The sequence below is a fragment of the Poromitra crassiceps genome (assembly GCF_964638095.1).
Source record: "Poromitra crassiceps genome assembly, chromosome: 23".
Taxonomy (NCBI): domain Eukaryota; kingdom Metazoa; phylum Chordata; class Actinopteri; order Beryciformes; family Melamphaidae; genus Poromitra; species Poromitra crassiceps.
This window is the reverse complement of record NC_139639.1, coordinates 10,720,492-10,733,855: the sequence shown is the minus strand read 5'-3', so window position 1 is coordinate 10,733,855 and position 13,364 is coordinate 10,720,492. Positions and strand designations below refer to the sequence as shown.

General features: G+C 45.1%; 1 protein-coding gene across 4 annotated transcripts in view; it reads right to left on the bottom strand.

The window, feature by feature from the left end:
* dlg1b (discs large MAGUK scaffold protein 1b) overlaps positions 1-13,364 on the bottom strand; it is a 143,662-nt gene that overhangs the window by 13,866 nt on the left and 116,432 nt on the right. For 2 of the 4 annotated variants that reach the window (XM_083659532.1, XM_083659534.1), the window contains 3 exons: positions 10,474-10,507; positions 5,004-5,045; positions 2,769-2,819 (listed from right to left, as the gene is read on the bottom strand). In XM_083659532.1, the coding sequence (XP_083515658.1) occupies positions 2,769-2,819; positions 5,004-5,045; positions 10,474-10,507 (127 nt within the window). Of the gene's footprint in view, positions 1-2,768; positions 2,820-5,003; positions 5,046-10,473; positions 10,508-11,201; positions 11,302-13,364 lie in introns of all 4 variants that reach the window. The other 2 variants (XM_083659531.1, XM_083659533.1) reach the window with 2 other exon arrangements.

Here is a 13,364-nt window from a genome sequence, read left to right as displayed (position 1 = left end):
GACTTGAAAAGACGTCATTTACACCAGTGGTTCTCAACTGGTGGGTCGGGACCAAACAGTGGGTCGTGGGGCTGTTTTGATTAGTCCGTGGATGTGTGCATGAAAAAAAGGTTTTTTACTCCTTGAGGATGCCGGCGTCAACAACCAACATGACTGTCTTTCAGAGGCTGTAGCAGGCTAGCTGTAGCAGCTCATTTTAAAGTCTTTCAGAGGCTGTAGCAGGCTAGCTGTAGCAGCTCATTTTAAAGTCTTTCAGAGGCTGTAGCAGGCTAGCTGTAGCAGCTCATTTTAAAGTCTTTCAGAGGCTGTAGCAGGCTAGCTGTAGCAGCTCATTTTAAAGTCTTTCAGAGGCTGTAGCAGACTAGCTGTAGCAACTCATTTTAAAGTCTTTCAGAGGCTGAAGCAGACTAGCTGTAGCAACTCATTTGAAAGTCTTTCAGAGGCTGTAGCAGACTAGCTGTAGCAACTCATTTTAAAGTCTTTCAGAGGCTGAAGCAGACTAGCTGTAGCAGCTCATTTTAAAGTCTTTCAGAGGCTGTAGCAGACTAGCTGTAGCAACTCATTTTAAAGTCTTTCAGAGGCTGAAGCAGACTAGCTGTAGCAACTCATTTGAAAGTCTTTCAGAGGCTGTAGCAGGCTAGCTGTAGCAGCTCATTTTAAAGTCTTTCAGAGGCTGAAGCAGACTAGCTGTAGCAACTCATTTTAAAGTCTTTCAGAGGCTGTAGCAGGCTAGCTGTAGCAGCTCATTTTAAAGTCTTTCAGAGGCTGTAGCAGGCTAGCTGTAGCAGCTCATTTTAAAGTCTTTCAGAGGCTGTAGCAGGCTAGCTGTAGCAGCTCATTTTAAAGTCTTTCAGAGGCTGTAGCAGACTAGCTGTAGCAACTCATTTTAAAGTCTTTCAGAGGCTGAAGCAGACTAGCTGTAGCAACTCATTTGAAAGTCTTTCAGAGGCTGAAGCAGACTAGCTGTAGCAACTCATTTTAAAGTCTTTCAGAGGCTGAAGCAGACTAGCTGTAGCAGCTCATTTTAAAGTCTTTCAGAGGCTGTAGCAGACTAGCTGTAGCAACTCATTTGAAAGTCTTTCAGAGGCTGTAGCAGACTAGCTGTAGCAACTCATTTTAAAGTCTTTCAGAGGCTGAAGCAGACTAGCTGTAGCAGCTCATTTTAAAGTCTTTCAGAGGCTGTAGCAGACTAGCTGTAGCAACTCATTTGAAAGTCTTTCAGAGGCTGTAGCAGACTAGCTGTAGCAACTCATTTTAAAGTCTTTCAGAGGCTGTAGCAGACTAGCTGTAGCAACTCATTTTAAAGTATTTCAGAGGCTGTAGCAGACTAGCTGTAGCAGCTCATTTTAAAGTCTTTCAGAGGCTGAAGCAGACTCATTTTAAAGTCTTTCAGAGGCTGTAGCAGACTCATTTTAAAGTCTTTCAGAGGCTGTAGCAGACTCATTTTAAAGTCTTTCAGAGGCTGAAGCAGGCTAGCTGTAGCAGCTCATTTTAAAGTCTTTCAGAGGCTGAAGCAGGCTAGCTGTAGCAGCTCATTTTAAAGTCTTTCAGAGGCTGTAGCAACTCATTTTTAAAGTCAGATATGCTATCCTGAAACTAGAAGGCTTAAAGCATCCATTGGTACCAAACATGTCATGATAGCTGTGAGCATCACCAGTTTAAACTGGTTTAAAGCTTTTCACTCTGGGTGAAGCATCGGACCGCAGGCCGCCCAGTCTGGCTCTTTAAAAAGCATATAGGCCTAAAAATAAAAAAGGGTCGCAACTTAATGACTAAGGAAAAATGTGGGTCATGAGGAGAGACCAGTTGAGATGTGGGTCATGAGGAGAGACCAGTTGAGATGTGGGTCATGAGGAGAGACCAGTTGAGATGTGGGTCATGAGGAGAGACCAGTTGAGATGTGGGTCATGAGGAGAGACCAGTTGAGATGTGGGTCATGAGGAGAGACCAGTTGAGATGTGGGTCATGAGGAGAGACCAGTTGAGATGTGGGTCATGAGGAGAGACCAGTTGAGAACCACTGATTTACACCCTATTTTTACATCACTTCAATTGTTTTTTGAGAATTCTGCAACAGCTGAAACTCCATCAATGTTTTGTGGACTAAAAAACGTCACGCCTCCTTCCATCAGCATGAAGGGTGAGTAGATCATGACTGAATTTTCATTTTTGGGTGAACTGTTCATTTAATTAAGAACATGTGATGAATATGTTTTGTTTGTTTAAAGCAAAACCTCGCCGTTCGTTAGTTTTTTTTTCCTCCTCCACCAAAGGGGGGACTATGGATGGTCTCTCTCTGTCAGCCAGTCACATAGTAATGACGAATTTGTGCCAATAGGGGGCGGCATTGCCAATGAATGGAACTCATCCAAGGGTGGAACTACATCACTGGTGTAGTCAACATGTTTACTATTTGCTTGTTTTCTCTTTTTGTTTGTATTCTTTCTTCTTCTGAGTCAATGATGGAAAACAAAGATTAAAGCATCATTTGGTGTTTGGCTGTGGACTGATTCTACCGTCACCAACAAGGAAAGATGTGTAGTCCAGTGCAGGGAATGATACTTTATTACTATACTTTTTTTTAAATAAAATGACCAAATTAACTACTTAAGAAAAGAAGGCTACCTAAATGTACTACAGATATTGCCCGCCAGTAACGGCATAAATGTGGAACATTGAAAATGCTGATCAGGAAGTAACAAAGTGTGCAGAAAGCAGAACGACAGTGATTCAAATCATCTGAACGTGTTCAACCGCTGCTCGTCTTACCTTCCTGCTGGGTGACGGGTTCATACGACAGAACATTTTCCTCCTGACCGCCTGGAAGACAGAACCACAGGGTTTAACCCAAACAACCACAGGGTTTAACCCAAACAACCACAGAGTTTAACCCAAACAACCACAGAGTTTAACCCAAACAACCACAGGGTTTAACCCAAACAACCACAGAGTTTAACCCAAACAACCACAGACAGAGTTTAAACCAAACAACTACACACAGAGGTTAAACCAAACAACTACACACAGAGGTTAAACCAAACAACTACACACAGAGTTTAAACCAAACAACCACAGACAGAGTTTAAACCAAACAACCACAGAGTTTCAACCAAACAACCACATAGAGTTTAAAGGGTCAGCTCACCCTAAAATCCAAAATACATATTTTTGTAGTGCTATTTATCTATCTACAGTAGATCGTTTTGTGTTAGTTGCCTGAGTTTTAGAGAGATCAGACACACACATCTATATCTATATATCTATATCTGTATATATCTCCCTCTCCCTCAGTTGCTCTTGTGCGCATGTGTCAATGACTGAAATAATGCCTAAAACTAAATGGCATTTTTGGTCAAAAGACTGACTAAAAAAAAAAGATCGCTGGCAAAATGAACACTGGTCAGAAGAATTTCAATGTTACTCCAATAAAGATCAAATGTGCCATCATGGCTAGTCTTTTTAATATGTACCGGTAGTCAGAATCTGTTGTGTCAGCGTTTCTTTATGTGCTAGAAGTGATTTTGAATGAATGAATGAGATTTTTATTTTTGAACATGAGATCAAAATCAAACATTTTCCACATGGTTTCACATGTTATACCAAGAAAATAAATTACCGTACATGTATGTTCAAAAACGGAGAAGGAAGAAGCTAATGCTTGTAGTTTCCTACCCCTTTTATACATCTTAATTTTTTTTGACACGGTTACTGTTTGTTTATCAAAAGTACAGTCATTTCTCCAAATAATAAACTTAGTTTATCGGAAGAAGTAATTCTGGAAAATAAAAAACAAAATATTCTAGAAATAAGTACAAGAAAATACTGAAATATATGTCTGGATATATGAGACAGACAAGCAAAAATGATTCAGTACGACCCCTTATATTTTATAGTTCTCTAGGCTAGGGTAAACATTTTAAACTGCTTTTTGAATTGAGCGATGTGTAAACTTTCTTTGATCACTTCAGGTAAGTTGTTCCACAGCCTCACCCCGTTGACAGATATGCACATGCTTTTGAGTGTGGTGCGCACCTTGGATTGCAAGAGATTCCCTCTCCTTGTTAAATTATAACCACTTTCTCTTTCTTTGAATCATTTTTGTATATTGTTAGGGAGTAATTTGTTTTTAGCTTTGTAAATGATTAGTGTGGTCTTGAAATCAACTAAATCCATAAATTTTAATGTTTGTAAATTAAAAAATAAATCATTGGTATGCTCATAATAGCCAACATTGTTAACTATTCTTATTGCCTTTTTTTGCATGGTGCATATTGTCTTTAGGGTGGTTTTGTAGGTATTGCCCCACACCTCAGCACAATAGGACAAATAGGGAAGAAAAAGCAAGCAATAGAGTGTGTACATTGTTTTCTGGTTCAGTATGTGTCTGACTTTGCATAGTATACCAACGGTATTTGCCAGTTTAGAACAGATGTGTTTGACTTGTGGTTTCCAGTTGAGATTGTGGTCAATTAATACTCCCAAGAAGGAGTTTTCATAAACTCTATCTAACTTGGTGTTATCACACAGTACTTCAATAGCTAAATGTTCTGGAATCTTACGTTTCCCAAAAACCATAAATTTGGTTTTCTTTATGTTGAGTGATAACTTATTAGAATCAAACCACATTCTCAACTTGGTTAGCTCATCATTTTCAGACGTTCCTACAGACAACGGCAGTGAACTGAGAGAGAAACAAACAAACACAAGTCTCCAGGCTCCTCTAACGGATCACACAATCACAACTTATCATGTAGGAGCGACCCAACCCAAGAGTCTAGCAGAGTCACACAGAGAGTGAAGGAACAGGAAACAGCATGCGGATAGGAAAAGTCTAGCAGAGTCACACAGAGAGTGAAGGAACAGGAAACAGCGTGCGGATAGGAAAAGCAGGCCAGTGGCAGATTTGAGCGACGTGATTGGTTAGTGTCAAAGCGTTGGTCAGTGTAGCCACGGTGTAGAAGTTAGCATGTTTGCAGAGCAGCCGGCGGCGGGTGGGGAACTTACGGTAGCTACTTTCACTATCGCTGGCGTTAGACGTCACATGTTCTGCAATGACAACAAACACAGGACTCACCAGGTGAGCTGCAGAGACAGAGCTCACAGGACTCACCAGGTGAGCTGCAGAGACAGAGCTCATAGGACTCACCAGGTGAGCTGCAGAGACGGAGCTCACAGGACTCACCAGGTGAGCTGCAGAGACAGAGCTCATAGGACTCACCAGGTGAGCTGCAGAGACGGAGCTCACAGGACTCACCAGGTGAGCTGCAGAGACAGAGCTCACAGAGGACTCACCAGGTGAGCTGTAGAGACGGAGCTCATAGGACTCACCAGGTGAGCTGCAGAGACGGAGCTCACAGGACTCACCAGGTGAGCTGCAGAGACAGAGCTCATAGGACTCACCAGGTGAGCTGCAGAGACGGAGCTCACAGGACTCACCAGGTGAGCTGCAGAGACAGAGCTCACAGAGGACTCACCAGGTGAGCTGCAGAGACGGAGCTCACAGAGGACTCACCAGGTGAGCTGCAGAGACGGAGCTCACAGGACTCACCAGGTGAGCTGCAGAGACAGAGCTCACAGAGGACACACCAGGTGAGCTGTAGAGACGGAGCTCACAGAGGACTCACCAGGTGAGCTGTAGAGACGGAGCTCATAGGACTCACCAGGTGAGCTGCAGAGACAGAGCTCACAGAGGACACACCAGGTGAGCTGTAGAGACGGAGCTCACAGAGGACTCACCAGGTGAGCTGTAGAGACAGAGCTCACAGAGGACTCACCAGGTGAGCTGTAGAGACGGAGCTCACAGAGGACTCACCAGGTGAGCTGCAGAGACAGAGCTCACAGAGGACTCACCAGGTGAGCTGCAGAGACAGAGCTCACAGGACTCACCAGGTGAGCTGCAGAGACAGAGCTCACAGGACACACCAGGTGAGCTGCAGAGACAGAGCTCACAGAGGACTCACCAGGTGAGCTGCAGAGACAGAGCTCACAGAGGACTCACCAGGTGAGCTGCAGAGACAGAGCTCACAGGACACACCAGGTGAGCTGCAGAGACAGAGCTCACAGAGGACTCACCAGGTGAGCTGCAGAGACAGAGCTCACAGAGGACTCACCAGGTGAGCTGCAGAGACAGAGCTCACAGAGGACTCACCAGGTGAGCTGCAGAGACAGAGCTCACAGGACTCACCAGGTGAGCTGCAGAGACAGAGCTCACAGGACTCACCAGGTGAGCTGCAGAGACGGAGCTCACAGGACTCATCAGGTGAGCTGTAGAGACAGAGCTCACAGAGGACACACCAGGTGAGCTGCAGAGACGGAGCTCACAGGACTCACCAGGTGAGCTGCAGAGACAGAGCTCACAGAGGACTCACCAGGTGAGCTGCAGAGACAGAGCTCACAGGACTCACCAGGTGAGCTGCAGAGACGGAGCTCACAGGACTCACCAGGTGAGCTGCAGAGACAGAGCTCACAGGACACACCAGGTGAGCTGCAGAGACGGAGCTCACAGGACACACCAGGTGAGCTGCAGAGACAGAGCTCACAGAGGACTCACCAGGTGAGCTGCAGAGACAGAGCTCACAGGACTCACCAGGTGAGCTGCAGAGACGGAGCTCACAGGACTCACCAGGTGAGCTGCAGAGACGGAGCTCACAGGACTCACCAGGTGAGCTGCAGAGACAGAGCTCACAGAGGACTCACCAGGTGAGCTGCAGAGACAGAGCTCACAGGACTCACCAGGTGAGCTGCAGAGACAGAGCTCACAGAGGACTCACCAGGTGAGCTGCAGAGACAGAGCTCACAAAATGCTTAAAGGACCCTAAAAAGAAGAATAAGACATCACAGCATTCTGATTCTGAGCTTTGGGGCCAGTTCTATTGAAGTGAATGGAGTTGGGTAAGTCCCACTATAAACCATCGTATCGGCATCGTTTCACCTCTGATTGAAAAATGCTTCCACCAGATTAAAGAAAAGACATGTTGACTGATGTTTCTTTGTTTCTTAATCTAAATGTGAGTGTTAGTTTTGCTTCTTACTGTTCTCCAAACACATCACGGCTCTGTCCAGGAACTTCATATAGCTCAACTCAAGGCCATTTAGTCTAAAATCGAGCTAGTTACAGTAGCTAACTACACCATGATACATGACGAAAGGGGCATCAGTTAATAATCAGACACTATACCGGTGTAATTTATATAAATAAATAAATAAATAAATATACACACACACAGCCCAACTGAAGGCCCTGTTTGGTCCAAAATAGAGCACAAGTACATCATGATACATGACGGAACAGGGGATCAGTCAACATAATGTGTTTTCTTTAATCTGGTGGAAGCATTTTTCAATCCAAGATGAAACAACACAGATAAGATGGTTTAAAGTGTCACTTACCTTGCTCCATCCACTTCAATAGAACTGGCCCCAAAGCAAGCTTCAAACGCTGTGAAGAGTGAGGTCTGTCTTATCCTTATTTTTTAGGGTCCTTGGACTGGTGTGGAAGTCCACCAGTAGCAGAACCAATCAGTGACATTAAATGGCATCACATGACACTGAAACACCCAGTTCATTACCAGAGGTGAGACCAAGTCAGCTCGGCTCGAGTCCAAAGTCAGTCTCTAAATGTAGATTACCAAGTCAAGTCCACTGAGCTATAAGAAAGATGGAGAGAGGGTGTGTATCCTCTCTTGATGCCAAAATCATCTGATTTGTTAGCTCCATTGAGGTAGAACCTCTGTGAGGTCCCCGCCCCTCTGAACTTTCTTTTGTGGAGCTGCTGTTTCTAGATTTGCGCACAGTGTGTTGTGTATTTATATACAGTTAATCCTCTCTAGCTCTGTAAATATGGCACTTTAAGTTCTAATAATTGGTCTCGCCAAAAGTAACCATGTCGATTCCCACGATTCCCACTATGAGGTCAGTTTATCAAAATGACGCCTGGACGGAAATCAGATTTTCGTTGTCGGAGATTGAGCTCCTAGCAGCCAGACGAGCGAGCGAGACCTCCGGGCTGCTCTGGGCAACATCGTCATACGGGGGAAATTATCCCATGAACTGATCTTTGTAGTTCTGTGTTGATTAGCTAATGTTTCCGTAGCATTTTGATTAACGTTATCATTTTCCTTTTGGAACAAATGTTGGTTTAACAGATTAAATCTAACCTTGAAGCTTTAGGCTAGGCTACGTTAGCTACGTTTACTGGGCAGGGCAGCAGAGCGCTGCCTCTGAGTTTGGGGATAACTAACATTAGCCCGGCCGCCTGGTCTCTTCTGCATCTCTTTACAACAGCTACAAGGAGAGGAGCTTGTGAGCATCATCCTCACACTCAAAGCACCTCCCTGATATATCCATATAAAACGATCATGCTTTACCCCAAATAAAACCTCTAGTGTCTGTTTGTGTGACTCCAAAGGCTAAGCTAACCAGTTAGCTAATGGCTGGGTGTGTGCTGCCTCTGTCTCAACACTAACGTAATTTTAGACAGCTCTTATGGTTGTTGTCCGTCATGACGAGCTATTTGGGTTCTAAAATATTGTGACGTTTTTAATACCGAGCCGTTTTTGTCTTGTTATGCCTCTCAAAAACAAGTGAAAATGGATTCGGTTTTCGGGAAACAGCGCCCTCTGTATGGAAGAATAGGGTTGAGGTGTCAGTGACTTTTGGAGGTATCCGTCTGAGACTATGATTGAACGTCCAGATGTCAGAATCACTCGTCGTCTCTGTTGAGGTGAGGACCTTTTCAGTCAATAGATGATCACTTGTGCTCGACCTTGTGGAGATGTCCTGTGTGTTTGTGAAACTCTCTCTGCTGCTGATCCTGGTTAACAGGTGATGTCATGTCTTTTCCAGGATTTTCCAGAATCAGGTCAGATCTCTTTTAAAATGGTTCTTCCTTGCTGGTTTGTCTGAAAACCATCTGATGCAGTGAAAGTTAAAGCTAGAAAAGACATTCTGCTAGATTCCTGGAATGCGACCCGTCTGGAAGATTCTCTGATAGAGACATTCCCTGACGTCTCCTGACAAATGATCACATTTCCCAGTCTGGAAATTCGAGGATTTTCCAGGCCCGGGTGAACTGTGGGGCTGGTGACTTACCGTCAGCCTGACAGTAAAACCAGCAGGGCGGCGATCATGAGTCTGAAGCCCAGACAGTGAAGGAATGCTACACTGTTGGCAATGGAAGGTGCAGGGTGGACACTGATGACTGTGTGTGTGTGTGTGTGTGTGTATAAACGAGGCTGAATGATGAGAGTGAAGCTCTACCCAGAGGACCCATGATGACCCAGGAGGAGGAAGAGGAGAGCTGTGTCCACCAGGAACCTCTCTTCACGCCACTGATTTCTTCTTATTCTGAAGGCTCATTTATACTCCATTTTCGTACGAAAATAAATGCGTCCGTTTCAAACGGTGTAACCGTCTCTGCCCACATACTTCCATGTGTCTTTCGTGTTGGTATCATGTTAAGCAATACATCCACCAGTGGGCAGTAGAGAGTCAGATGTGTGAGTGTGTGTGTGTGGTACCGCTCCGTTTCATCTGTATCTGTAAGCTTTCAGAAAACGTGCAGAATTAGGCACGGAATGAACGCAGAGTAGTGACAGTATCCATATTTAACGTTGATCATAATTGAGCCTTTCTTCGTATCTCCAGCGGGTTGGTTCGCGGTCTTAAAGGGATACACATACAAATGCTGCATCAGGTATCAATGGGTTAAAGCCTGGAGTGCAGCATGTGTTGGGTCGTGTGTGACAGTGTGTGTATCTGTGTCTGTCATACTACTGGACCAGTCAGCCTTATATTTACTGTGCACATTTATGCATGTATGCTCAACGGGTTCTCGTGGTTAGTGATTTTTATGTGTGTGTGAAAAACCTTGTTATTGGCCGTTTTATACTGTCATTACAATGACTGTCTGACTGCTAACTCCTCACTCCAACCAGTAGGGGCGCAAGTGCTCAACAACAGTGGGGCGACTCGGTTGTAAACACCGATATAATGGTTGGAAAGTTACTTACTGTCGCTTGCAAGTTAATTACATCAAAATTGTTGATCTCATTTCTATCTCAGGTGCTGTTGAGTGCTTCATCCTCTGAAACAGGGAAACTGTGGTGCCATTGGCCGAGAGAGGAGGCTGGTGGATACAGAACTGTGGTGCCATTGGCTGACAGAGGAGGCTGGTGGATACAGAACTGTGGTGCCATTGGCTGAGAGAGGAGGCTGGTGGATACAGAACTGTGGTGCCATTGGCCGAGAGAGGAGGCTGGTGGATACAGAACTGTGGTGCCATTGGCTGAGAGAGGAGGCTGGTGGATACAGAACTGTGGTGCCATTGGCTGAGAGAGGAGGCTGGTGGATACAGAACTGTGGTGCCATTGGCTGAGAGAGGAGGCTGGTGGATACAGAACTGTGGTGCCATTGGTCGAGAGAGGAGGCTGGTGGATACAGGGGGCTGAGGGGAGGTGGATGAGGGGAGACTTACTGTGTCCTTTGGATAGCAAGTCGTCATTGTTGTCCTGCGGTCAGCAGAGCCGTGGAACGAGGAGAAAACAACCAGAAACACAACGTTACTGAGCCACAGCCAGAGACAGAGAGAGAGCAGAGGGCTGCACGGCGGCCATGTTGGCTCCACGAGGGGGGAACCATTTCACAATGTTTTGATCTAAAAAGAAGAACCCCAGATTGCAACCATGGAAGCTTTTTTTGTGTAATTTGGTGATTGGTGTAGCCTGGCCCTGTTCTCCGGACCGCCCAGAGCTATTGAAGAGAGAGTCGCGCCAACGGAAGTCCAAAATGCGTGATCGTCACATGACTCACGTGGCTATGAGCTCCATTCTAGCTACTTCCAAGTATAGTTCCAGGAAGTACGTGGCGGGCCGTTTGAACGCATTAAATAATGCTATAATGACGCTGATAATATACAATTTGATTCTTTCAAACGTCTTACTCTTTCAGAGTACATCACAAACGGTCCGTTCTGCTGCAACTCTACAGCGCTGCTTCATCCAGAACCTTACTTCCGGGAACTATTGCGAGGTGAAAAACTGATCCATTGGAGTGAGTGGAGATGACACAAACTCTTACTAACTCAATAGCTCTGAGACCGCCGTTTGCCGCTGACCTCTCTTCCTGTCGCCGACCAAATCTCTTCCCAGACTACCCCGCCCACCTCCCAGCGCCCCGCCCACCTCCCAGCGCGACGGTACTTACGGTCGACATCGCTGGTCTCCTGCTCGCTCGCCTCCTTGCTCTTGTAGAAAGGAAACTTTCGGGAAAAGAGGTTCTTTTTACGCTTGTCATTGAGAGACTGCTGAGGAGGAAGAGGAGGAGGAGGAAGAGGAGGAGGAGGGGTGATGAAGTCATACATGGAGGAAGGAGGGGTTCGTCTCTGATTCTGTGGCTCACTGGCTGAACTCAACCCACACAAACACTCAAAACCTCAAACATAGTAGAGTTGAAAATATGGGAATAAACTGTTTAGAGCCTAAATGAAAAGAAAAATAAATCTCACAACTGGCCTTAAAGCCCCCCTCCAGGCAGTTTCTCTGTATAAATGTTGGTGTTCTTTTTCAAAGTTCTAAAAACTGCTGTCTAGTCGCACGTCATCTGATTCTGCACCAAAGATCTTACAATGAGAAGAACCAAAGGCTAATAGCTTGTTCCACTGCGTCATGGCTGCAGCGCTGCTGTCAAAAAAAGAACAAGCACTTCGTCTCTTTCCTTCTGCGCTACAGTACTCGCTCCTTAACGTTAGCTTAGCTGTCTGCGCTACAGTATTTCCTCCTTAATGTTAGCTTAGCTGTCTGCACTACAGTATTCCCTCCTTAACGTTAGCTTAGCTGTCTGCGCTACAGTATTTCCTCCTTAATGTTAGCTTAGCTGTCTGCACTACAGTACTCGCTCCTTAACATTAGCTTAGCTGTCTGCGCTACAGTATTTCCTCCTTAATGTTAGCTTAGCTGTCTGCGCTACAGTATTTCCTCCTTAACATTAGCTTAGCTGTCTGCGCTACAGTATTTCCTCCTTAATGTTAGCTTAGCTGTCTGCGCTACAGTATTTCCTCCTTAACATTAGCTTAGCTGTCTGCGCTACAGTATTTCCTCCTTAACGTTAGCTTAGCTGTCTGCACTACAGTATTCCCTCCTTAACGTTAGCTTAGCTGTCTGCGCTACAGTATTTCCTCCTTAATGTTAGCTTAGCTGTCTGCGCTACAGTATTCCCTCCTTAATGTTAGCTTAGCTGTCTGTGCTACAGTATTTCCTCCTTAATGTTAGCTTAGCTGTCTGCGCTACAGTATTCCCTCCTTAACGTTAGCTTAGCTGTCTGCGCTACAGTATTCCCTCCTTAATGTTAGCTTAGCTGTCTGCGCTACAGTATTTCCTCCTTAATGTTAGCTTAGCTGTCTGCACTACAGTATTCCCTCCTTAATGTTAGCTTAGCTGTCTGCACTACAGTACTCGCTCCTTAACGTTAGCTTAGCTGTCTGCGCTACAGTATTCCCTCCTTAATGTTAGCTTAGCTGTCTGCGCTACAGTATTTCCTCCTTAACGTTAGCTTAGCTGTCTGCGCTACAGTATTCCCTCCTTAATGTTAGCTTAGCTGTCTGCGCTACAGTATTTCCTCCTTAACGTTAGCTTAGCTGTCTGCGCTACAGTATTCCCTCCTTAATGTTAGCTTAGCTGTCTGCGCTACAGTATTTCCTCCTTAACGTTAGCTTAGCTGTCTGCGCTACAGTATTCCCTCCTTAATGTTAGCTTAGCTGTCTGCGCTACAGTATTCCCTCCTTAACGCTAGCTTAGCTGTCTGCGCTACAGTATTCCCTCCTTAACGTTAGCTTAGCTGTCTGCGCTACAGTATTCCCTCCTTAATGTTAGCTTAGCTGTCTGCGCTACAGTATTTCCTCCTTAACGTTAGCTTAGCTGTCTGCGCTACAGTATTTCCTCCTTAACGTTAGCTTAGCTGTCTGCGCTACAGTATTTCCTCCTTAACGTTAGCTTAGCTGTCTGCACTACAGTATTTCCTCCTTAGCTAACGTTAAGTTAACGTCAACTTTATGTGTGTGTGTGTGTGTGTGTATGTATTATATAACCTTACTGACCGCATTAAACGAGGACAAAGTAGTGATAATAAATCCTACTCATAATTTATGAGCTTCTAATGCGAACTAACTGATCATAATCAGATCTGCCATCTGGTGGAGGATTTTCTCCAAAATGCTATCCATCCCTTTGTATACTGTAACAGGTGCCTCCACAGTCTGTCTTTTATTGATCATCTTTATTTAAGCAGGCAAGTCAATTGATAATAAATGAAGGGTCGAAACGAAGGGTCAGGACAGCTGAATCACTGCCGATCTTTCGGAAAAGACTAAAG